This window comes from Triticum urartu, chromosome 6 (genome assembly GCF_003073215.2).
Source record: "Triticum urartu cultivar G1812 chromosome 6, Tu2.1, whole genome shotgun sequence".
NCBI lineage: Eukaryota > Viridiplantae > Streptophyta > Magnoliopsida > Poales > Poaceae > Triticum > Triticum urartu.
Window position 1 is genome coordinate 93,444,531 of NC_053027.1, and position 25,129 is coordinate 93,469,659.

The window sequence follows — 25,129 nt, forward strand, 5'->3', positions numbered from 1 at the left end:
GTCACGACACGTCGCGCCGCGGGTTGCGGGAATGAGCCAAGCCGATGTCTAAATTTTTTGCCACACGACTGGTATACAAAAGGTTGCAGGGAAGTTGAAAAAAAATTTGCTGCTGGCTGTTTCACTTCGTCTCCCTCTCTTCGTTTCACCTACTGTCGCTGCCCGTTCGCCAGCTTCTTCTGTGCCTATAAAAGAGAGGTCGCTCCTTTCGAGAGAGACACAGCAGAACATCCTCTTCCTCTCGCCACCGAGTTTCAATCTCTAAGCTGCTCCTGCGATTTTCCCCATCCCGGCTTGCGGTGTGCACCACAGGTCGGGACAGTAGACCTCCAAAACCCAACCTCTTTGAGTCCTGTATGGGAGAAAGGTCATAAGGTTTTGGGGAGCGCTCTGCGCGACTACTAACTGGTTCATCACGGACGATTTGGACACCGACGGCCACTTTTCTAACGGCGACTTCTTCCCCGACATCGACAACCTCTTCAATGACATGGCCGGCGAGGACGTCGACCCCAAGAGCAGTGCTTCTGCCGCTGTTCCGTGCGTTCTCATACTCTTTCTGTTTAAGCTTCTGCCACAGTTTCTTGCTCTAGTGTCTGCTCTAGATATGTTCCGTTCTAGTTCATATATGCAGATGCCATTTACCTTCTCTGTGTCAGATTGCATGACTTGTTTTATCCCTGCTATAATAGTCATATTGTATCTAGTATTTCTATTAATAAAATCATTCGGTAAATTGCTCATATTTCCAACAAATCCGACCACACCTCATCGGGGGAACGAGAAATGTGTTCATTAGCAAGCATATCCAGCAAACGAACCCACGGTTCTGCGAGAGCATGCTGTGAATTTCGACCGAATCTAACGCGTGTCCATTTGTTGAATTGCGTGCGCGCACGCATAACGCAACCTGCAACTATGCCAAGTAAAGTTGCACGCACACCTGAAAGTTTTAACTGTAGTTTTGTCCACGACGCCGACAAGGCTTCATCATAATGCAGCAATTTCCAGCATGTCGGAGATGGGGGCAGTTTTCAGGATGTCGGAGATGATGCTGCCAGTAACTTCTTCGATGAGAAGCTCCCGTCTCGTCAGGATAGTGCCTGTGTGCAACATGTTCATCTTCCTGTTGCTGTCTGGAGTGCCAAGCACACAAGCCAGTGGATCCTCCTCAAATAATCCCTGCAAACGTGAACATAGAAGCAGGCACTTACTGAGTTACTGTTGGTTAATTTGGCTATCCGACCTCTTGTAGTACTACCGATGTTAAGGGGTATTATTTGGATCTGACAAGCTGCAAATAAAACTAAACTTACAACGTTTGCACTTGATTCGGCCTCACCGTCGGCGTTGTTTGCTTTAGACTTCTCCACCCTTTCTATAACTTTCTTCTTCACCACTTCTATAAGCTCCTCCTTCAACCTCTCCATAAAAGCGCTGTCCACATACAAATGGCGTTGGCGCCACCTGAAAAGTTGCTTCTCTTGATGCTCATCACTCAACAGATGATCAGCTACATAGTGCCTCTTCAGAACTTCAACCAGTGATTTGTCAGTGCTATGGTTATTGAGTATTCTGTGAATGGATCAAATTGTTAGTTGAAACAGGCTTGTCAGATATTGAGGAAAAAGATGTAAAGCGTCATTAGTTCACAAACTGTACATTTTAGCTAGCTCCCTCTTCGTGTGTTCTTCTCCATGCTCCAAAACGATTGCAGCAAAATCCTTCTGGAGGTCATAATACTGCATCTTCATGTACAAGGAAAAACAACCTGAAATATAGCTTCATCGAATTAGCACTTCCAGTGCAAAAGACAAAACTTTGGTTCATGGACACGGTATAAAGAAAGAGTCAACCATGAAATGATTTCTGAGGTTGAGTCCATGTTCGTGTCCAGATCATGCTTTATGGCACAAACTAGAAGCTGGAACACGCTAGCAGGTTCAGTTAAAACCCAAAATTTGAAAGGTTCTACTTGTTAGTGCATATATAACATAAAATGCTTTTACAGACATCACTATGAATATTAATTTACAGGGGCCAGTGGCAGGTTAAAAGCCTTTGGGTTTACCGCAGCCGTAGCCCAACATCAGTATTCCAGGAGGACGTGGAACCCCAAGCAATTTCTGAACTGCACAAAAGAGTATAAGTAAGCATCTGCATGTATGATACCAACGGCGAGTCCCTGCAGCAGCAAACTCAACAATCATAGTTGTGTAGCTTTACTCTGTTCAACACCTGTGCACTCGAGGATATTTGTTTCATTTTTCCTGAACTGAAATAGGCGTTCGATTGAGGTGGTATTCTGTTCTGAATAGCTTACTAAATGAGTGGGAGCATAGGCTAACAAGCATAACAACTAAGAGCCTGTTTGGAAGCTCTCCGGACTCTCGACTCCGCTCCGCGCGAGGAGCTGGGTTCGAGATGCTCCGCACGGTTGTGTTGGCGCTCCCTCCGCTCCGGGAGCAGCAGTTGGGGAGCGGAGGGGATCGGAACAGGGCCTAAGTACCCCTGTTCCTAAATAGGCGGTGTATCTTTGTGCTTACAAATACAATCAAACTTCTCTAGCTTCGCATTGTACTAGGAAATATTCAATTTGGTGGCGTGAAACTAACACCTTTTGGGTTTTGCTTGAAAACTATTTTCGTAATATCGCGATTTTATAAAAGTCTACTCTTTTCATTCTGCAGGTATAATACAAGTTCACTCTATCATTTCTATATGCAGAGCATAACAGCAAAGACCGTGTACATATCCACAACATTGGTAAATTTGTATCAAAACTGGTATATATATCTCTTAACGTGTATGTTTGCTAAGACATTCTTACATGCAGTTTTTCTTTTGAACTAAACCGAACAAGAGGTAGTACTACCTTCATACAGAATTTAACACAAATTTGTACTGTATCTCGCATGAAAAACTTCAGGTGATTGGTTCTCATTTGCTACGGCCACAACAAATCAAGCAATCGGTTACTTGTAGATCGACAAAGGATTCACCTTGTCCCGTCGCAAACCAGAGAGCGAGCAATCCTCCACCGACGCCTGATGCCGCGCCGCTCGCGATGCGTGCCACGGACGCGACCAAGCTGCATCTTTGGAACAGCGTATCGTCCACCGAGCGCACCGGGCCCTGCAGCAGTAGCCCCCCAAATCAGGAACCCGCCGCCATCAATAACCAGAGCATCAAGCACCGGGCTCTACGAACAAGAGGAAGAGCAGCAGTAGCAGTGCGGACGTACCTGGTCACGCATGGAGATGTCCAGATCGCGCATCACACCATCACCCCATCGGCGCTGCATTGGCGACGCAAAACGCACGCACGTCGCACGCCCGTCAAAGCACAGAGGAGGAGGAAATTAACGAGACGTTCGGCCGCGAGGGCCGAGAGAGGAGGCGTTTCCGGCGAACCTCGCCCCGTAGGTGTGCGGGGACCTGCTCCAGGAACATCGCCGGCGGCAGCTCCTGCGTCGTCGCCGCACCCGGGGGAGACTGCAGCGATTTGGGTTGCGAGAAGTGAGGGACAGAGGATGCCGGGAGGGCGCTCGGGGCGTTCGGGGCGTGTTTGGTTGCCGCGTGCAACAGTGCCTGCATCCCATGCACTTTTCTACTCAGCCTGATTATGCAAATGCAGCCTCAAATACATCATATGCATGTTGTTTGGTTGCCTGCATGCCCTCTTGCCTGCATGGATTGAAACACACTGCCTGATGTTTGGTTGGTTGTAGTCCACAAATCCAAAACATGATGTTTGGTTGTATGCAAGGTCTGATGTGTGGTAATCTCTTTGGCTAGTTGGTGAGGTTACCACCACACTTCGGCAGCACACATCATAAGCAAAACAGACTATAAACAGAGCATAACATAATTCAGATATAAGCAGTACCACAAATATAACAGTTCAACGCATAAACCATCAACTAGCATAATTTGATAGTACGCTCGAAAGAGGTGGCCCGGCCCTACTCCTTGGCGCGAAGGCGTCGTCGTGCTTCCCGCACTTGTTGACGACCTCAATGTCATCGTCGTCGAAGATGATGACCTTGAGGGTGTCGGGAGTGAGGAGCTTGAACGTCACCATGTAGCCGATCTTAATCTGATGAACGGCTTCGTAGGTGGCCCAACCCTGATCTAGTGTCACACTGCCGATCATCAGCTTGACCGTCATCTTTCAGGAGCAACCGGTGTTGTTCCTGAACTTGAACTCCGTCGGCACCGCGACGAAGTGCTTGGTGAAGTCCAGGGTTATGGGGATGCACTTGAGCTTCGGTGCAAGGATGACCTTGCAGAAGTGAGTTGGGTCATCCTCCTGATGGTAGTGGCCGTAGTTGCGGCCCTTGTTGCTGGGGGGCTCCTCCATGCCCTCGTCGTCGACACCCTCAGGCGTCTTCGGGTCTTCCTCGGCGGTGGGCGGCAGCTCAATCTCGTCGGACATTGGGTGAGGGGGCTGCTTGCCCTTGTTGTCAACGGCCGGAAGCACCTCCGTGTCCTCGATCTGCACACAAGTCATGGAGTCAAGCATTGCACAGAGTTCATGGCTAATTCAAGAGCTTGTAGTAAAAACGGCATGCCTGTCACTCTTCTCCTCCTCTTCATCCCCCTATATTTACTCACCCTGCCCATCACTATTTACCCACCCCCTCTCTTCTCTCATTGTCAACCTTCCTCCTCCCCATCGCCATGAGCTCGAGCTCGAGCTCCAATGCCAACCCCTTCCCTTGGGGTATTGGCTGGAGGGCCTTCTTCCTTGGGTGGACGGCTGGTGACCGGACCAAGTTCGAGAACACCATGGAGGTGTGCTCGAACTTCGGCTCCATGGCTGACATGCAGAACGAATCGAATGCCGTGGTCATGAAGGCCAGTAAAGAAGAGCTGAAGACGCTAATTCCCGACCCAGCGAAGGGCGCCATGGCAGTTAACATCATTCGTTGGGCCATGAATCAGGCCGTCTCCGACGACCCTAAACAGAGGAAGAAGTGGCGCAAGTATAAGACCTAATGGGCTCCTAATGACCGGCGCGCCGCAGTGTACTGGGAGACAGCTATCACGCCGCTGGCGGTCATCGGCGGGGAGCTTAAGGAGGAGGAAGAAGAGGCGATGCACATGCCAGCTAGGGCGCCGGAGCCAGTCCGTCCTACCTGGCAGATCGACCTGGACTCCGCCGAGGACGATGAGGACGACCCGCCGGCCCGCACGGCGATGAAGAAGAAGATGAAGGCCAGCGGCTCGACCAGCCGCTCCGCACGACGGTGACGGTCGCCGCGGTCAGCCGGTGTCCGTTGTGTACCGCCTTTCCCCCTATTTCCCTATCCCCCAATCCCGAAATCTACCTTATGCATTCGGATCTTGCATGTGTGAACTCGTATGAACTGCTTAGAACTAGTATGAACTACCCCTATGCTTATCTACCTCTATTCCCCATTTCCCTCCGCCGTGGATCGAATCTAGCATGCATGTCGAAGAGAGAGAAGTGCTTACCGCTATTGATGGAGTCCGGTGGTCTTCTTCCTCTGCTCCGATCCGCCGCCGCCGGTGATGGAGTCTGGTGGTCTTCTTCCTCTACTCCGATCCGCCGCCGCCGGTGAGAGTTGGGAGAGTGGGGAAGAGTGGGGAGAGGGAGCGGTGAGGGGCGGTGAGGCTAATAACTACCGGTGCTTCGGGAAGCAAGGCGGCTTCTCGAGGGTGGCCGCGCGCGTGCAGCCGCGCCCGCCCACGTGCACCACTCAGGCCTGGCCCTGGAGAAACTGCCGATTTCTGAATTCCCAGCAAGGCAGGCCCAGAGGTGCTTTATGTTTCGTGCTATGCATGCCCAATAGTAAAACCAGGCAACCAAACAGCCCGTTCGCTTCCCGCGCGGGCCTGGTTGGGCTTGATGCGGGCAATCAAACACGCCCTTGATTTGTGGGGCGGGATTTTTCACTGTTTCTATTTCATCAGCATCCAGCAGGGCTGCCGCGCGCTTTTTTGACCGGAGTCGGTAGGTGGGGCTCGTGCAATGTGCGCCTGGTGTCCTTATTGGTCCGATGTGAGAGGTTTCCAGTTCCTTCAAAAGAAAAAATGTGCTAGTGGTAAAATTATTGTTTCTTCTTTGTGAGGCCAAAGCTGAGGTGATTTTGATGGTAACTCCAACGTTGGATCACATTTTATGAGCCTATCTATCTAAATTTAAATGAGCCTTGCTGCTTCCATACAACCCCCTCCAAAAAGATGTATAAAAGGCAATATGGAATTTGGCAAAACATACACACTTTCATATGCATTGGGGTTGGCCCGCCAGACCCTATATGGCATACGTGTGCGCCATATGTTTGGCTATCCTACCTGCCGGTCCCTCGAATAAAAAAAGGAACCCCCCCTCCCAAAATCTGAAACCGTAACTATCCATTGTCGTCGTCGCGACTCCGGCCGGCGGCCATCTCCAGTCATCGGCAGTATGCTCACCGGCCACGTCGCACGAGTCGGCATCCACACCCCCTACTCACACACAGTGTCGTGGTCGTCGCCCTCCACGCAATTGGCGGTGCCAGCACGCCGTCGGCGGCGCTCCTCCTCTACACACATTGCTGCCCCTCGTGGAAGGTTCCATTGAGGAACTTCTTTCTCTCCCATGCCGTCGACCAACACTAGGACCAAATTGGTGCCTACTTCCCAAACTTTAAGGATGTCGGACAAGGGGATCCTCTGGCACCCCTCCTATTTGACATCATAGCTGGTGGCCTATCTTTGTTTGTCAAATAGGGTCAATAAGATAATTTAATTTCTAGACTTGTTTTTCATTTAGTTGATGGAGGTCTGACATTGTTGCAATATGTTGATGACACCGTTTTCTTATGAAAGATGACCTAATTGAAGCCAAAAACTTGAAATACATTCCATGTGTTTTTGAAGAAGTTTCAGGGCTCAATTCATAAGAGTAAACTATTCTACTTATTAGGAGAGACAGTAAAAGAGAACAACAATATAAGTAAAATTTTACATGTGTTGTTGGGTCTTTGCCTCTGCAATATCTAACCTTACCTGTAGATTTTCAAAGAGTTACCGGCCTATAGATTTTAAAAGACTCAACAAATCTTAATGGGATTTTGTGGAGGAGAAAATTGAGAAAAAGATGACCCTTTGAAAAGGAAACATTCTATCTAAACAATAGATGGTCACATTGACCAATTCATGTCTAACTACCATCCCTTTATACATGATTTCCTTCCTGGAAGCCCAGAAAGGACCCTTGAGTAAAATGGAACTTTGCGCGGGAAAGATGGTGTGGCAAGAGAGCATGAATAGAAGAAAGTATCGTTTGGTGAATTGGGACACAATGTGCTTGCCCAATGACTGTGGATGCCTTGATTTACTTGATCTACAAGTGATGAACCAAAGTTTTTTGTGCAAGTGGCTCTGGAAACTAAAGAAAACATGTGAGGTTTGGTATTAATTGTTGTCAAACCTTGCCCGGTATAGGTGCTAGAGTTGGAGGCCCCCACTTTTGGCAGAGCCTGGTTAAAGTTAATCCCATGTTCCAAGGATAGCAGAGATATCTCTAGGCGATGGTGCCACTACTTTGTTTTGGGAAGATATATGAGGTGAGGACATACCCTTAATTAGCTGGAATTTTTTCCATATTGTATGCATTTGCTTCATGAAGATGATAATTCTGCAACACGTTAAAAGTGAAGATTTGGAAGCTTACAATTCAAGAGGACTATGTGGGGTGAAACCGTTGAGCAATGAGACGATCTCATAAATTTTGTGGATGAAGTTACTCTTTCCCAGAAGAGAAATAGTGTCAATGCAAACTAGGTGCCAAAGATTATTTCTTAGTCATTGAATTTTACCTTCAACTCAAAGCAACTGATTTGGTGGGATATAGACATGTCTATAAGGTGAACATGCTCCTTAAAATCAATATATGATCATGGCTAACGCTCAATAACACAAAGACAATCTATTTATGAGGGGTTTGACTCGAATTGATCAATGCCATTTTCGTGGGCATGTAGAAACATTGAAGCATCTTATGTTTTGAATGTAGTATGTCCAAATTTACTTGGATAGCTTTTATGTTCGCCCTTGACCTGGTTAGTCTTCCCGAGAGTTTGGATGACCTGGTGGGGGAATGGTTAAACCTCTTTCCTCCTGGTCAATGTAAAGTAGCTCTCCTGGGTGGGACTGCTTTGTGCTGGACCATTTGGAAAACTAGAAATGCAGCATGCTCTTTGAATGAAATTTTCCTGATGATCCTAGAGCTGTCATTTCCAGAATGTGTCATCATCTTATCAACTAGGCCATCTTGTAGAAAATCCAAGGGCAAAGAAGCATTGATGAAGACGTCATCCTGATGATCAAGCAAGTGATGACAAAAATCTACAGCAGTAGACATGGCTAGGCATCAACGATCCCATAATTAGATATGGAGCAAGCTAAAAAACCTTCATGTTATGATCATTTTGAACTCTAACTACTGGTGCATTATCCTCGTCGTTACATTATATTTCTCTTGGTGATTGTAATATGACTTTAGGAGCACTCCCTCTGTTTGGAGGTTGTCATACCCATGCCTGGCTTCTTGCTAAGCATTTTAGTGTTCAGTTGAATTTTTGGTGTCTGTCATGTAAATTGATGGGTTGTTAACGGAAATCAACAAGGAGGCTCGTTACTTAAGAAAATTATACATTATAGTGAGTTTAGAATTTTGCTTGCCGACAAAATAATAAGTCTCTCAACAAAAATGTAATAGGAGCTAGATACATTCAGGTAGACTTTCATCCTAGCATCATAGAAGCATTCCATGCCAAGCTAGGGTTCCATAGGGCCATCCGCCACGAATTTCGTCAGTTCCCCTCACCCTGCCATGTTGGAAGGTGTGGGGCCCTTGCATCTCTGTGGGCGTATTCGGAAATTTTAAAAGCATGATCTCTTTAGTCTTCATCGGGTAACGTCCTAGTGGAGAGTGCAATGACATTGATAACAAAGGTTGTAGGATCGTAAGTAGGTTTAGAGGAAGTAATTAGACTACTTGACCAGATAAAAACATAACATTTTCGCAGTTTTAGTTCCTGGCAAGTTTTTAGCAATTTCACAAGTCTTGTTGCACCCTACACATGCAAGTCTAGATAGTAGGCAGCGAAAAGTAAAGATTTTGCATATGAGCGTAAAGGAGGGGTCGGAGAAAATAATGGTGATTTTTGGCGTGGTTCTGATAGATGGTGCTCTCGTATGTCCACGTTAATGGAAACTTCAACCCATAGAGGGTAATGGCTGGGCGAGTCCACGGTGGGCTCCGCCCACAAAGGGTCCATGAAGTATGCCATCATGGTTTACGTCCACGAAGTACTAGCCTCACTCAGGGTAGATCTTCATGAAGTAGGCGATCTCATTGCCCTTACAAACTCCTTGGTTCAACTCCACGAGCTTGGAGGCTCCCAAGTGACACCTAACCAATCTAAGAGACACTATCTTCAAAAGGTAATAGATATTGTTGTTGATGATGAACTCTTTGCTCTTGTGCTTCAAAAGATAGTCTCCTCAATACTCAACACTCTCTCACAGATTTGGCATGGTAGTAGGAGAAGGGTTGGAGTGGAATGCAACTTGAGGGGGCCAAAAATCAATGATCAAATGGTTGGAGTGGACCCCCCTTGATTTCAACACAAGTGTACGTGGTTCTCTCAGAATTGGACATGAGAAGTGGTAGTTTCGTCCTGATTGCTCTTTGAGAGTTGGTGGAATGGGTGGAGGTATATATAAGTAACACAAAAAATCTAACCGTTACACCCCTTTATGCACAACTTGGTGGGACCGGGTGTAAACACTCGATGAGACTGGCTAGTGCAAAAGGTTTGAACTTTAGGCTTTTCGGTGAGACCAGATGGAATAGCTCAGTGAGACTGATGGGTGAATATGACCTAATCACTTTCCACACTTCGGTGAGATTGATCAAAACCACTCAGAAATTCAGAGATGAAATCGATAGGCAACAGAAGGTTGGCAAGTGCTCTTCAGTGAGACCGAAGGGTTATCTCGGTGGGACCGAATTGCTAGGGTTAGTTAGTGGCTATGTCAAGTGTTTCTCGGTGGGCCCAACTGGATGTAGTTCGGTGGGACCGAGATAGACATTAGAGTTTTGAACATAGAAAGAAGTGAGAGTGTGACTGAGGGTTTTGGAGCAATATCGATCTCTAAGCACTTGAGCAAACAGTTCATGATCAAAACCTCATCCCTTTTAATAGTATTGGCTTTCCTATGGACTCAATGTGATATTTGATCACTTAACCAAAATTTAGTCTTGGAGCTTTGCCAATGTTTGCCTTCGCATTTTGAGGGGTCCACATTCACATCTTATTGCCATACCTAGATTGAACTTTCTGAAATATTATGTGAGTAGGCATTAGTTTAATGATGCATATGCTGTTATGAATTATCAAAACCACCCCGGGATTAGTTGCATTTTCAAACGTACTCTGATCTTCTCCTGCTACGACGAAGTCTTATGGAGTGGGACCATAGATCGAGGTAGTTCGTGTCTTTGTAGGTTTGATGCGCCGAACCTTGCGGATTTTAGGTTTATGTGTCCATGCAGATTCATTTATACGGATCTGACGAGTCTTTGTTAGTGTTTTATATGTCGTTTTATTGATGCGGTCTATTATGACTTTGGAGTCATACTTTGACATTATGTTAAAGTTCTTGTGCTTTGATGCCTCCTACTTTCAGGTGATACCCCGACCCGAGCACTTTGATGCTCATGTCTTTTCATCCTTATGGATAGGCAACCTAAGAGGGTTTCAGTCAAATTTGTGTTGGTGCACGAGTGGCGGTGTCGCTTCTCCAACCTAACTATAGTCTCTTTCGCAAAGCCTTGACAACATTTCGTGTTGCAAAAACTGATACCATAAAGAAGATGATTCTGAAATTTTCACAATAATTCTTAGTTCTAGGAGTTATTTTATATTTATGATCCAAATCATTGTACCTTTAGTTTTGAGAAGTTTGAATAAAGTTACATGTCCTCCTTTTCTTTTTTCAAGAAAAACATGCCATGCCTGGCCACACTCGAGTCCAGGCCCAACCCCGTGTGGCGTGGAGCGACCCGACCGAGAGACGAGGGGAGGCGTTCCCCGCCAAGCTCGCGGCGTCCCCTCTCCTCCATTCCCGCGCTTTGATCCCCACCACCACCCCACCCCACCGCGCCATCCTCCATCCCATCGTCCTCGCCGCCGCCGATGCGTTCCCTCCCCCGGCCTCCCCCTCCCCCGCCTCCGCCACACGATGTTGCACACCACTCCGATCTTGACGGAGGCCAAGCGGCACGACGCCGCCGGCAAGAAGGCGGTCGCCCTCACGGCCGCGATGAGGCGCTCGGGGCCCAAGGGTCGCGGCAGCGGAGGGGGCGAGGCGGAGGGGAAGGCGGCCGTCGCCGTCGACGGCGACAAGAGCAGCCAGCACGCGCTCAAGTGGGCCGCCGACCACGTCCTCTCCCGCTACCAGCCCTTCTTCCTGGTCCACGTCCGCCGCAAGAACGCCGCGCTCAACCCCGCCGGTACGCTCTCCATTTGGGGCTTCATCTGGCCGGCCGTGGAAACGATGGGATCGATTTTGATAGTACGGAATTATAGCAGATTCTCAAATATGCGATCTACGCGTGTGCAGGCGGGAAGCAGTTCTCCACGTCGCACGTGCAGGAGGATGTCGCGGCTTGTTTTCTGGCCCAGCTGGACCTTCAGACCAAAGAGCTGATGCTGCCTTTCCAATGCTTCTGCAGCAGAAGAGGGGTATGCGTTTCCTATTTCATCATCACTTTGTGTCTGGTTACATTCAAAATTTCAGCAAATTATTGTGCCCCTGTGTTTCAAAAAATCAATATGCTTTTATCGTTTTGCCAAACGAGCTGAATTTACAGCACAATTTCCATGCAAAAATGTAACCATATCAAACTTATTTGCATTTGGACCCACCAAACCAAGCGGTGTACATTCTACCTTTATTTTCAGATTTGTTTGGGAATTTCTCTAGGAACGAGCATGAAAGCTTATTTTAAGCTTTAATAGTAATATAAGAAGCACTAGATAAATGTCAATATAAAAAAAACCGATACCACAAGTGCCAAAATATCGAGTAAATGTTCTTTCTGCATTTGTGGCTGCTCATGAATCCCAGTTAGTGCCACAGTTGTCTGATGTGCAGATAAATCTAGTAATTGGGTGCCATCATAAGTTACTAACTCCCTTTTGGCTGACTTACTTTAATATCCACAGTTGCAATGCAGGGATGTCATTCTTGATGGAACAGATGTGTCGAAAGCTATCGTGGACTTTGTTGTAAAATATAATGTTGACAAGATTGTGCTGGGAGCATCATCTAAGAGTGCATTTACAAGGTGATTTATATACATTACAACAACTTCTCTGTGTCATTATCTCTTATTTGATGGTACTCCTTTTTAGAGCAAAACTTGCCGTACTTTGATGAGCTCAATAATTTTCTTAACCATCGCAGAACAATTTGGAAAATGGATGTCGCTACATCTGTTACAAAAAATGCACCAAACTTCTGTTCAGTGTATGTGATTGCAAAAGGAAAGTTATCTACTTTTAGGCCAGCCACTCATGCAATCGACAATGATACAAGCAAAGAGGATATGAAATCTGATGCACCTGGCAATGGGCCTTTAGCTGTACAAAGTTTGTATTTCACTTGACACTTTTATTCTTATAGATGTACTACTCCCTCCGTCCCAAAATGAGTGTCGCTGATTTAGTACAACTTTGTACTAAACCAGCGACACTTATTTCGGGACGGAGGGAGTACAATATTTATCTCTAATAGGTTATTCTTTGTTTCCTCATGAAGCACACGTGTAATTTGCAGGTGAACCAACACCCAAGTTCCCTGGCGAAGAACCTTCTTACAGGTGAGTCTACATCCCTAACTATCACAAATAGGGTGATAGATAGGTCTTCTACAATGCTCTACTTACCTGCCTACCAGAAAGATTATGGTCCATTCTAAGCTGTTGATTGGCTGAGCTTTGTTTACCGGAAACTGTAGGGAGATCATGGCATTAAATTTTGTAGAAAAATATGTAATAGAATATGCACAAAGTTACAACGGTTGAGGATATACAGGGAAGGGTCTTGCGTAAGTACTACATGTACAGGGATTCGAGGCTGAGCTTAGTTTTAGTTTAATGAAAACCTTGTAGAATTACATGCATTAGTCGGTTCACCCAAAAGCTCAAGCTGATGAGAAAGGTGTACAATGTAACACTGCCGTCATTTATGGCTCTCTTGGGCCTAATGTGGACTGAAAGTAGGCTGCGATATTTATTTATTTATTTTCATTTTCTCTAGCTGGGCCTCGACCTCAAGTCTTGTGTGGTTTCATACTATGTAGAATTATGCATAAGACAGTTCACCCCAAAGCTCATGCGATGGAGAATGCTGGACCATATACTTAAACAAATCTAACTATATGGAAACACCAATTACATTCATAAAGTATAAAATACACAATACGTTCCTACAACCATACCATTATATGCCAAGCCCTTTTAGGTGGCCATACCATACTAGAAACCATGAGCAAATCTAAACCTTGTGAACTTTACTTTCTTGCACAGCATGGTTGAAATAATTCCAAAACAGAATGTATGCAAGCCAATAAGTAAATGTTAAGTTTTATATATTATAAGCTAACTTGATATTTAATATATTATAAGCTAACTTGATATTTAATATTTAATACAGTATGGAATTTCCTTTTGGTGTCTTTCCCTTCTTAGTATGGGATTTCCCCTCAGACTTTTCCCTCTCTGAGAATATCATGAGATTTGAAGTACCAGTAACAAAAACCAAGAACAATGGATTTAACATTCAAAACATTGATGAATATTTCAGCATAGAATATTATGAGAAATCCAGGGTATGTATAATTTGCAACATATGTTATTTCAAATATAATAGAACTTGAACCCCATATTTTTTTTGGCAATCTAGTCATGCCTCATGATCTAAGTAACTGTACATACTTTGCCAAGTATTAATGCAAATAATTTAAGGATGTCATTGGCTCCAATTAGCTTCTTCCCTTTTGTATATTGGAGTGTTTATGTTTGATCATTTCCAAATAATGTTGATGGATCATGTGCAAGGACAATTTTATCCTTTTGAATGTCGAATTTGACTCTTACCCCCTACAATGCAGCAATGTAAAATATGACCATAGCCAGTAGAATAAACCCAACTATTCACGACCATTTGTCGAGCTATTTTCTATGCAGCTAAAGTTCATAGCAGATATCTTATTTTATATGTCATATCGGTTAATTAACTATTTCTAATTTTAATGTTCCCTTCGATGTTGCGAAAATTGTGAATTACCGTTTCTATTTTGGCTTGTATTTTTTTTGAGGGGGATAGTTATTTCTTATTCTATTTGATCTCGGGTCAGGCTGATGTCGACACACGCTGCTGCGCACATCGGTACCAATTTTGATGAAGCAGCACAACATGGCAACCTCAAGGCACTAGTTCAACAGAGAAGTGCTGATTCACATCTTTCAAAAACATCTTCATGTCCAAGTGAATTCATAAGAGTTGTGAATAAACAAGGCAATCATTTGTCTCCAGAATATCCCGAGAATCGTAGAGAAACCTTGTTTTTGCTAAATAAGGACAATGAGCATCCATTCCAGGCTCCACATGAAGAATACTTGGGCATTGATGATAATGCACTTAGTCTTGAATATAATGCCTATGGCTCTTTAACCCCAACTGGAGAATGTGCTTCATCAGCTTCGAACTATCAAGCAGTATGATTCGAGCATTTCTACCAGAAGCTTTGTATCCTAATTCTTTATGGCATACGGAACTGCTAAAATCAGTTATATACAAGTCTTACCAACACCATGTCATTTGTAGGATGATGTGAAAGCTGATCTGAGGCAATTTCAGAAAAGGAATGGCAATATGCTTCGGAACTACAAAGAGGTACCGGTTATTGTTTACCATTTTGTGTCTTTGGTTCTGATCTTGCACTAGATCTGAAGGAAGCATTCTTTTGGGATCGCAGTTACCTCTTGGGGACGAAGATGGGACAGAAAACTTGCATGCCGTTGATGAACGAAAAGATGGTCCTTTACTTGGTAGACAAGGTGCCAAACCGAATTCAGCGGTTCGTGGCCCAAAGCAAAACCTCTTGACACTTGAAACTTTATCTTCCGACCCTCAGCATAGAGAAAGAATCACAGAGGAATTTATGGATCACAGTGCCCAGAAACAAGTTAACCCAATGTTGCGACGCTTGCCTCCAAAATTTTTCTCACCTCGAAATGATATATATGGATCCACTCCTGAGGAGAAACATAAACTTGAATTGAACAGCAAACCCTTGCCAAGGCCAATTGAGACTAAAAGAATACTAGAGTGTCTCCCTACTAGATTAGAGTGCAGATTGTATAATCCAAATGAAATCGCGAAGGCGACCAATAATTTCTCAGAAGACCTGAAGGTTGGGGAAGGAGGTTATGGACCAGTCTATAAAGCTACACTTAGTAATACCCCTGTTGCAGTCAAGATTCTTCACTCCAATGTAACTCAAGGCCTGAAACAGTTTCAACAGGAGGTATGGTCATAGCTCATTTTGCTTGACAAAACTGCCTTTTGCCACTACAATTTCTCTTTTCCAAACTAAAAGAGAAATGTTGTCAGGATATGTATTGGCATTAGGGCCGGTTTGGAAGAGAAGTATTTCCTGGCAAAGTTCAATACCAAAATTTTACCGGGAAATATCATTCTTCCGAACCAGCCCCTTACAATGTTTAACAAAACAAAAAACGTTGCATCCACAGTTCCCGCACTTCAACTTAGTCAATTTTCTCACTACAAATAGCCAGATACTGAAGTCAAAGGCAACATTATTCGGATGGAGATAGCATTTAGCTGTATGATAATGCAGTGATTTTTTTAAAACATTATAAAATGAAAGGATTTTGACTTTTTCAGTAATGTAATTGATAAGTTTTGTTATCATCAGATTGATCTGCTGAACAACCTTCGGCATCCCAACATGGTACAACTAGTGGGTGCTTGTCCCGAGTATGGTTGCCTAATATACGAGTACATGCCGAATGGTAGCCTCGAGGACCGGCTCTATTGTCGTTCAAACACTCCGCCACTGCCATGGCAGCTCCGTTTCAAGATTTCAGTGGAGTTAGCCACTGGCCTGCTCTACCTACACAAAATGAAGCCTGAAGCCTTTGTTCACCGAGACCTCAAGCCTGGGAACATCCTCCTTGGCGAAGATTTCGTCTGCAAGATCGCCGATGTTGGTCTCGCCCGCATCATCCCCCGATCGATGGATGACACAAAGACGCAGTACCGGATGACCGACGCAGCGGGGACCTTTTGCTACATTGATCCTGAGTACCAGAAGACAGGACTGGTCAGCACAAAATCTGATGTGTATGCCCTCGGCATTATCTATCTTCAGATGATCACCGCAAAGGACGCCATGGGGCTCGCCTACGCTGTATCTGATGCACTGGAAGAAGGGACCTTTGAGGATCTCTTGGATAGCAGAGTGACTGGCTGGCCGGTGGAGGAGGCGAAGAGGTTTGCCGAGCTTGCACTGAAATGCTGCGAGCTGCGGCATAGAGACCGCCCCGATCTGGAATCTGTTGTGCTACCTGAGCTAGTCCGTCTGCATGCACTAAGTGTGCCATCTGAACATCCTTCCATGGACCAATCCCATCAGCGTTCAGCCAGTGACAAGGTAAAAGAACTGACCAGTCGGTCGCCCTTTGTTGTCTCCATTGGCTTATGAACAATGTTTCGGTTTTTCAATTTGGCGATGGAAACACCGAAATTGTAACAAAGGAATTAGGATATCTTACATCTGGAAATTAGCTGAAATCTGTTAAATTTTTCGATGTCTCACCTAGGCTTTAACTCTCTTTTTTTCTACTAGGAATGCAGGATTTAATTTTGGTTGATGGCTTGTCTGAGATTCTTACCGAAGGGAGTGCGAAGGCAGGATCATTTTCAGCATAGCAATATGAGGACCAGGAGTAGGGCGTGTCAGCTGTCGCACTGGAACCTGGCAGCTGTTCCAACTTTGATGTAGATACTGCACTATCCCAGCAAAAAAATTCAGATTGTTGTAGTTCTTTCTCCGGAAATGTTTAAATCAACAAACCTGTACATTTAACATACAATTTTGTAGCTCACATCTGCTAGTACAGAAGAAGTCACACTTTCATGACCTGGATCAATCACATGCTACTTTCCTGTCATCCAGGGCCGAGGACTTTGATCCGGACTGGGAATTATGTAAACAGACTCGGAGAGAGATTTGCTGTAAGGACATATTTCTGACAAAGATTACTGTAAACAACAAGGGATCACATAAAGAACGAAAATGTTACATAATGGAAGACTCGGTCACACCTAAATTGTGCATTTCTTATCCACAATTTTTTGACGGAAAGCTACTCGGCCATTTTAGTGATTAACAACGACAGTTACATCGTTCAGAAGAAAAGGCAAAGAGGAAACTAGGGGGTTCATCGACCCAAGTACAAGCTTCAGGAAGTAGAGAAACAGACCTAGCTACCTCATGTGCCCCCAAAGTAGCTTCCCTTGGGCAGTGTTCAAATCTAGCTTTGTCAAATCCACTAGCTGTTACTCCCCCCGTTCTTTTTTATAAGACATTTTAGCCAGTCCGCTTTGAACTGTTATGGGCGTGTCTGAAATGTGTAAAACATCTTATAAAAGGGAACAGAGGGAGTACATGGCAGTCATGAAAAATATCAGAGCAGAGCTTGCTGTTGCTGATACACCACCATCACATAAAGTTTGGATAACACTCTCGCAATCAGATTGCAGTGTGATCCTATGGCTCTCATATCTTGAGCCAAGAATAACTCATTTACAGCTGCATATGCTTCAGCCAGAATGAGATCCAGTGCCTTGATGTGAGCAAGGCATCGATGAACAGTATGATGACTGGCCCCACTCTCCACACCGTCCGATCCAGGATCGACGGCCAGATCTGCATGAACAGTGGCAGTTCTACAGTGCTCGATGTACAGTCCCCCACCTACAGTGATCTGCGCTACAGTATCCCGTCAACAGTGTTCTGCGCTACAATATTTGATCTGAGCCCCCCCCCCCTTCCCTGATCCAACGGCTGGCTGGCCGCTAGTTACGCCGTGCCTTGCTGTGCGCAAGGCACTGGATCTCTGTCCGCTTCAGCTGTAAGCACGTCCAGAGCATTTTCAATGTTGAAGCTCCTTGCAGGGACAAAACTACCAGTGGTGTCTCATAATCACGCCGGTAGAGCCCTCCTTGGTCTCCGTGTTTGAAAGCAACACCAGCATTGAACATACGCATTCCTTCAGAGCATCTCCAACAGGATAGCCGTTTAGGCCACTTTGTCCCAAAAACGTTGCTCCAACAAACTATGTAAAAACACAACCATGATGGGAAAAAAAGTCGTTTCGGGCACCCTTTACATCATCTGTTGGTGCAACAACCACCGCGGTGATGTAAAATCTTATATCTCCTACCCTATATGGCTATATCAGTTTTTACATCACCATTTTATTCATCACCTGTTGGAGATGCTATGAGGATCAGGCAAATCCGCCGATGACAAGGTCGATCCGGGGATTTCTTTCGGCTCCTCCCATCGTTTACTTCAACACTAACGCTTCAATAGACATAGCAGCTCTAGGGACAGTTTGAGCATGTTCTCCCTGTGTCAGTTGACGCTGCTCCCACCAAATAAACCATGCCGCTTGCATTGCCATTTGATCCCTAGGACGCCCAACTTATTTATCATCTGTGTAGAGTATCTCATTATGGTCGCCCTTACCAGACAAGGAAGCGGCAACCTAGAATTAAACAGCCTCAGCGAGTCCCACCTCAAGTGTCTGTCCTCCCATTTCAGCTCCCCACACAATCCTGTAAATCTCCATGACTCGCTGCTACCATCCACCATGTCAATGTTTTTTCTCGACAAAGAGGATACCCCCGCCCTCTGCATGAGGACGATCGTCCGATTGCTTTAAGAGTAGTAAAATTGATTAGTCTTAGGCCTTTGATTACGTACTGTAGGGCGGTGTCCATTCATGCATGCCTTTTTAAACTTTTACGAGAGTTTCATACACCATCCACCCCACCTCCCATGCTAGTTTAATTTCATCTTTTAATTTTAATCTATTGTATTTTGAACCAAAAGTCATAAATTATGTTTCGTTTGCATATATCTCCATTCACGACGAGAACTTTCGAACAAGACTAATCTTGAATACATTTCGACAACTTTTCCATTTTTCTTAAAAAAAAATCCAAGTTTCAGATATTGAAACTCGATAGTCGTACCATTAAGTTTTGCCAAGTTTCATCAAGTTTTACCAAGTTTCATATGTTTTTAGGGTTTTAGTGTTCTGAGCTTACGGCTTTAGGTTTAAGGTTTACATTTTAGGGTTTAAGTTTTAGTTTTGAAACCTGCTAAATTTATCATCATCCCTATCAAATTTTAGTAGTTGAAACTTGCCCGACTGTTCGATTTGCCTCACAATCCGCAAAGTCCTTGGATTCCGCATAATGGCACATCAAGTTTAAATTTTAGTTTCTACAACTTGCGATTTTTTTCGTTCGCTTGCACCAAGTTTTAGCACTTGAAACTTAACAGAATTTTAAAAACTCGTCAAAACGTATTTAAAATGAATCTTATTTAAAAGCCCTCGTCTCAAGAAATACAAATATGAAAACCAAATATAACATTGACGTTTGGTTCAAAAGATATAATTGATTCAAATTCGAAAGTCAAAATAAAAACAGCATAATGAGATGTGAGATGGGTGGAGCTGCCAAAAGTTGCTCACATGGACCCCATATAAGATAATTAGGTACTAAAGCACATGCAAAGACCAAACCAATTTCTGAATTGCTAAGCATTTGAACGGCCAGAAATCTTGGTGCCGCCACACCAACGTGCCACAAATCGTCTTCCTACAGTTCACGTGAGTCTCAGACTAATATTTTCATACTCCTCAAGTCAGAAAAAAATTGTCCCTCATTGTTCCAAGTTTGTCCCTCAGATAGATGTATCTAACACTTTCATCCATTTTTAGATAAATTTTTTCCGGACGGAGAGAGTAGATCCCAGCCGCACTCCTCTAGAGCTCGCCAATATCATATTTTCATCGTGAACGATGACATCCTCACACTCCATCCTTTGCTTCTTCTTTGCTCGCTGTTTCTGAGGCGTAGACACATGGGCATCAGGTAACATGGGTTAGCTACTATCCTCAAGGCGATAAGGCCAATTCCAACACGACAACACGACGACTCAAACAGAAGCGAATTATATTTGGATTGGCTAGATGGACACAGAAAATGTTCGTTTTTGCCTGCCGGTCCATAGGTCAGCCCAACCCGGAAGGACACATTTTGCGGACATACATATTTTAAAAAAAATAGCCAACATAAGTCCAGTTTACATTAATTAAAACTTAAAATGTTAAATAGAAACATTAAAAAAAGTAGGCGGCAGAGGGTGAGGATCTAGGCATCGGTGTTGGCGTCCTCCTCCTCCTCAGTCAGGCTGACATACACCGACACCTCCATCCATGAGAAAGTCGTCTGGAAGGCTGTCAACGCTGCCAACCGCTAGACCGGCTGCTACGCTGCCTGCCGCTCGGCCTCCATCTTGCACTCGGCCGCCAACGCGCGCATCTCAGCCTTGTAAATTGCCGCTCCTCCTTCTCGGTCGCACCAAGCCAAACGGGTGTGTGCACGACACGTAGATGGGCACGGTGCTCGTCGATGAAATGAAGCGGGACTCCTCCGCCGAAGGCTCCAGCGTGGGCGGTGCTAGTGCCGGTGGCGGTGGGGGCGTGTTGGCCTCCATGACGGCCATAGATTTGGCCAGTGCCCGCGCATGGCCAGGCCACCTAGCCATCTTCTTGCGCTCCGACTCCCCAAATGGCTGCTGCACCTCCTTGCCCTCCTCCTTCACCACCACCGGCAACGGTGGACCACGGGTTGCACCCTTGAATCTTGATCGGTGGCGCAGGTCGTGCTCGGTGGCAAACCACGCGTCCCAGTTCGGTGATTCCGTTGTGTAGTTTGGGTGGCGGCGGAGCTCAGGTGGGAGGTCAGCACGGCGGCAGCGGATCTCTGCCGTCCGCGTGCAGTCTAATTGCGGCACCACGAAAGCGAAACCTTGTCGGGATTGAGGTGCCAGCCATACAACAAGTTGACGTCCGGCCATGACACCTACACGTGATGCTCCAAAAAATAATGGCAACGATGGAAGGGGATGTACATGCGCTGGTGTGTCGCCCGCGACGCCATGGTGAAGTTGGCCGGCGCCCCTATGAGGAACCGGCCTCGTGGTCATGCGTGCCGCAGTGCTTGCTGAAGAACCCCATGTTGGCGGCGGCTAGAGCTGGGTTGTCGGGCAAATGGGTGATGTGCAGGCCGGAGACAGACACCGAGAGGAAGCACGGCACGCCCGTCTCGTGTCTGTGTGAACGTAAATCGAATCCAAATTTACAGTAGAAATGCGTCCAAATAAACTCATGACAGACAAATTTTATGTTTACGTTCGTACGACGTTGGGCCGTGGTTTTTTGTCTCAACGAACCAAAACGGACGAAATGGATGAGCTGACTTAAACCTTTTGTGCAACATGTTCCGGATCCCTTTTTTTTTTTACCCTTTTGGGGGACGCCTCCGGTGTTTGGTGAGAGCAACTGTTCCATGAGCTCCCACCAGCCCCTCGCGAGAACCTCTAGATGCACTGCTAGTGTCAGATCGATGTCATCGGTCATCTCTTCCTCCGTATCAAAGTCACGCTCACCAAACCACCGATCATTTTCAGTCCACATTTTTGTTTGACGGGCGAAACCGAAAAGGAAAGGTTCGACTATTCGAGCCCGACCGACCGTGTGGTAAACGATGATGATTAATTAGTCCTTGTTTACATTCATGAAGTTTGTTGACCTGCTCACTAGGGAAACGCTCATGGCACGCCGGTTTACTTGCTCATTTTACACGGCTCCTCTTACTTATGAGCTATGATGAAAATGAAAGAGGGTAAGTAGACGTGCTGCCACCTGCCAAATAAAGCTTGTCCAAAGAAAAAGAGGAGAGAAAAATGTACGTACGTACGTAGTACTATACACACTTGAATGAATTACACAAGGACCTAATGAATGGAGTTTAACCGACGACTAACTAAAAGGTGTTTCTGTACAAAGTTTTCCCTGAATTGACCGCCGAAAAGAGGTTTTGTTTCGCCCTAAATTCACCGCCGAAAAGAGGGTTAACGGCGACGACAGAGACGTGTTCCTAAACTTTGCCGTGCTTTTCACCGCGTCAAAGTTCAAACACGGCGGCCGCCGAGTGGAAGTGGGCACGCCCCGCTGTCGCACTGCTGCTGTTCCGCGGCTGCTGTGCCGTCGCTGGCGACCTTCGCGCCGCCCTTGCCGGCGGCCTCGGCTTCGCCACGCCGCGACGACCCCCACGCCGAGAACGAGAGTCCCAAGAACGACGACATGGTGATGGCGGGCCACCGGCCGGACTGCCCGAGCCGGACGCTCCTGCTGCCCCGGCGCGTGCTCCCGCCGGCGCGGCCCTCCCGAAACGCTTGGAGGCTCTTCGTGCGCCGCAGCTTGCCCGCCGCGACGACCTCTCGGAGGACGTGCTCGGGCAGCCTCAGCGTGTACCGCTCCGCGCTCTCGGCCGGCGCTGCCGCGAGCGAGTGCCCCGTGGTGTGCGAGCGCGGGAACTGCGCGGCGGGACTCCGGCCGGACTTGCTGCGCAGCGCGCGCTTCACGCTGCCGATACGCACCAGCTCGGCCGCCTCCTCCCTCCTGACCCTCTCCTCCTCCGTCTCCTCGGCAGCATCGGTGATCACCACCGTCACTTGCTCCGGCGGCGCCGTGGGCGTTTCCTCCGCCGGCTGCGGCGCCAACGTAGCAGCTACGTCGTCCCGCTCCGGCGTCGCCGACGCAGCAGCAGCGCCGGATGCCACGGGGGCGTCGGCGCCGGGGACGAGATTCGCGCGGCAGACCGGGCAGGTGACGTGCGACGCGAGCCAGGCGTCGATGCAGTCGGCGTGGAACGCGTGCGAGCACTTGGGGAGGAGGCGGAGCGTGTCGTCGTCGTCGAACTCGCTGAGGCACACGGCGCACTCCAGCTCGCCCTTGCCGACCTTGTGCGCCTTGACGTCGGCGTAGGCCATGGTGGGGAGCGCCTCGAGCGCGGCGGCGTCCAGCCCTCTCATCCTCCTCGACCGCGCGGCGCCCGAGGTGAGGAACGCGATCCCGCCCACGCCCGGCCTGGCGCCGAGGTCCTCGCCGGGCCCGCCGAGCGGCCCGCCCGCGCATCGCCGGATGTAGATGGAGAAGAACCCGAGGAAGAAGAAGGCGGTGACGAGCACGACGATTATGACCGCCATGGACGGGTTGAAGTTCTGCGGGTCGAAGTAGCTCGGCCCCTTGCCGCTCTGCTGCGCGGCCGCGATATCGGCCGCCGCAGCGACGAGTATGGTGACGAGGAGAAAGGAGCTGCCGCCATTGCGGCGGCCGCGCGTCGGGTTCATGGATGGTGGTGGGTTTCTTCTCTTCTCTCTTTGGGTGCGGGACTGGGACTGGGAGTATTAACGGAGGCGGCCGGCGAGGGATGGTAGAGTGCGGAGTGTGTTCATAACTTCATATTCATATGTGGGCGGGGCCGTGGGAAGAAGATAAAAAGTCCGCGCGTGCCAAGATACGGTGAGGAGATGAGCAGGTGATCCAGCAGCCGCAAGGCCCGGCAAAGAGTCGTTAAATCCACCGCAAAACGGTCGCCGTACGAGAGGGAGAAGAAGATCGCTGTCGTGGATGATGCAGATGATACGGAAGAAATGGTTGGTGAGGTGCTGCTGTCGATTAATGAGTTCCATATTTTATTTTACTTTATTTTGGAAAGGCACACACTCCTCTCTAAAGATGACAGTTTTACTCATAGATACCCGACCTGAATGAATATGATTTGAATATAAATTTATACCTATGAATAGAGTCCGAACCCAACTGGACTAATGATGAATAGGACATGAATATAATTCGATAAGTGAACCCGACCAGTGAATATACTCGTCCATTTTTCTTTAATACTACTATATCTCTACTAATAAAAATACAAAGGAACTTCCCCGATCGCCACCAAGTAACTCCATCGCCCCTTCCCATTCTCATGTCCTCGGTAAACGACTCATCTTTAAAAACCGTCTCGTCTCATCTCCTCGGCTTACACCTCCCGCAGATTGCCGCCTGCAACAGCCAGCTCCACTGGCTAGTGGTTGACTGGTTGCCCAACTCCATAGATCCCCTCGGCCCCTCCATCTCAGTTTCTCCAAGCACACATCATACCACCGGTTCACACGCGCCATTCACACCAGCCCTTTGCAAACCAGTTTCCTGGAGCTTTTCTCCGTACGCATCTCTCCCCATATCTTTGTCCTTATTGACTTAGGGACCCTCGCTTTTCGGCGCACCTTCGACCCCCCCCCCCCCAGAACTTGCGGCGTGGGAGGCGCTACTCGAGTGTGTGTGGCTTTGCACACCCCAAGCTTAGAGCCAGATGTGGTCTAATGGCGTCTTGAGAGTAGTGGTAGGTTTTCCACGAATCTCTTTACCATGCCATCGCTCCCTCTCCTGGCCTGAAGCCCCTCTCCCAGATTTGGTCGATTAGAATCCCGCTCAAGATTAGCATCTTCCTCTGGCAATGGATTTGCGGTCGAGTCCCTTCAGGGGTGGAGGTACTCAAAACACGGCGGCCCTAGTGATGGTATTTGCCCATTGTGCGACACAGAAGAAGACTCTAATCATATATTCTTCTTGTGTGCCTTGGCACAATTCCTCTGGAGTTGCTTTCCGGGAAGTGATGGGTGGTGGGTGGTGCCACTCCAACTTCCCAGACCTCTTCTAGGAGTTGAATGCCACGGCCATCAGGAGGGGCGGAGACAGGGGCGAGCAGGGGCTAGACTCCCCCCTCCTAATGATTCGCCCCCTCAACAGATCACATCACCTCATACTGGGATTATACTAATGGCCGTAAATAATTCAGAATTAGGTA

The 25,129-nt window shown here is 47.1% G+C and overlaps 3 protein-coding genes across 4 annotated transcripts; 1 reads left to right on the forward strand and 2 right to left on the reverse strand.

Moving 5' to 3' along the window:
- Positions 1-771: 771 nt before the first annotated feature.
- LOC125516599 lies at positions 772-4,170 on the reverse strand. Its single transcript, XM_048681980.1, has 9 exons — positions 3,969-4,170; positions 3,707-3,848; positions 3,414-3,618; positions 3,245-3,298; positions 3,003-3,135; positions 2,072-2,131; positions 1,663-1,771; positions 1,317-1,575; positions 772-1,182 (listed from the first exon to the last, which is right to left on the reverse strand). The coding sequence occupies exons 1-9, from the start codon at positions 4,168-4,170 to the stop codon at positions 991-993; spliced, it is 1,356 nt and encodes a 451-aa protein (XP_048537937.1). The 3' UTR covers positions 772-990.
- A 6,933-nt stretch (positions 4,171-11,103) lies between these two features.
- Positions 11,104-17,845, forward strand: LOC125514686 (U-box domain-containing protein 52-like). Of its 2 annotated transcripts, none has more exons than XM_048680029.1 (10): positions 11,104-11,535; positions 11,646-11,767; positions 12,251-12,372; positions 12,492-12,676; positions 12,864-12,906; positions 14,445-14,805; positions 14,915-14,983; positions 15,066-15,617; positions 16,029-16,766; positions 16,970-17,845. In XM_048680029.1, exons 1-10 carry the CDS (start codon positions 11,265-11,267, stop codon positions 17,042-17,044), a joined length of 2,538 nt encoding a protein of 845 aa, XP_048535986.1. In that variant the 5' UTR covers positions 11,104-11,264; the 3' UTR covers positions 17,045-17,845. The 2 variants fall into 2 exon arrangements, with proteins under 2 accessions (XP_048535986.1, XP_048535987.1); XM_048680030.1 differs by having other exon boundaries at positions 16,962-17,844.
- A 4,307-nt stretch (positions 17,846-22,152) lies between these two features.
- LOC125513526 (E3 ubiquitin-protein ligase ATL6-like) lies at positions 22,153-24,015 on the reverse strand. The gene has a single exon (XM_048678657.1). It carries the CDS (start codon positions 23,610-23,612, stop codon positions 22,392-22,394), a length of 1,221 nt encoding a protein of 406 aa, XP_048534614.1. The 5' UTR covers positions 23,613-24,015; the 3' UTR covers positions 22,153-22,391.
- Between the last annotated feature and the right edge of the window lie 1,114 nt (positions 24,016-25,129).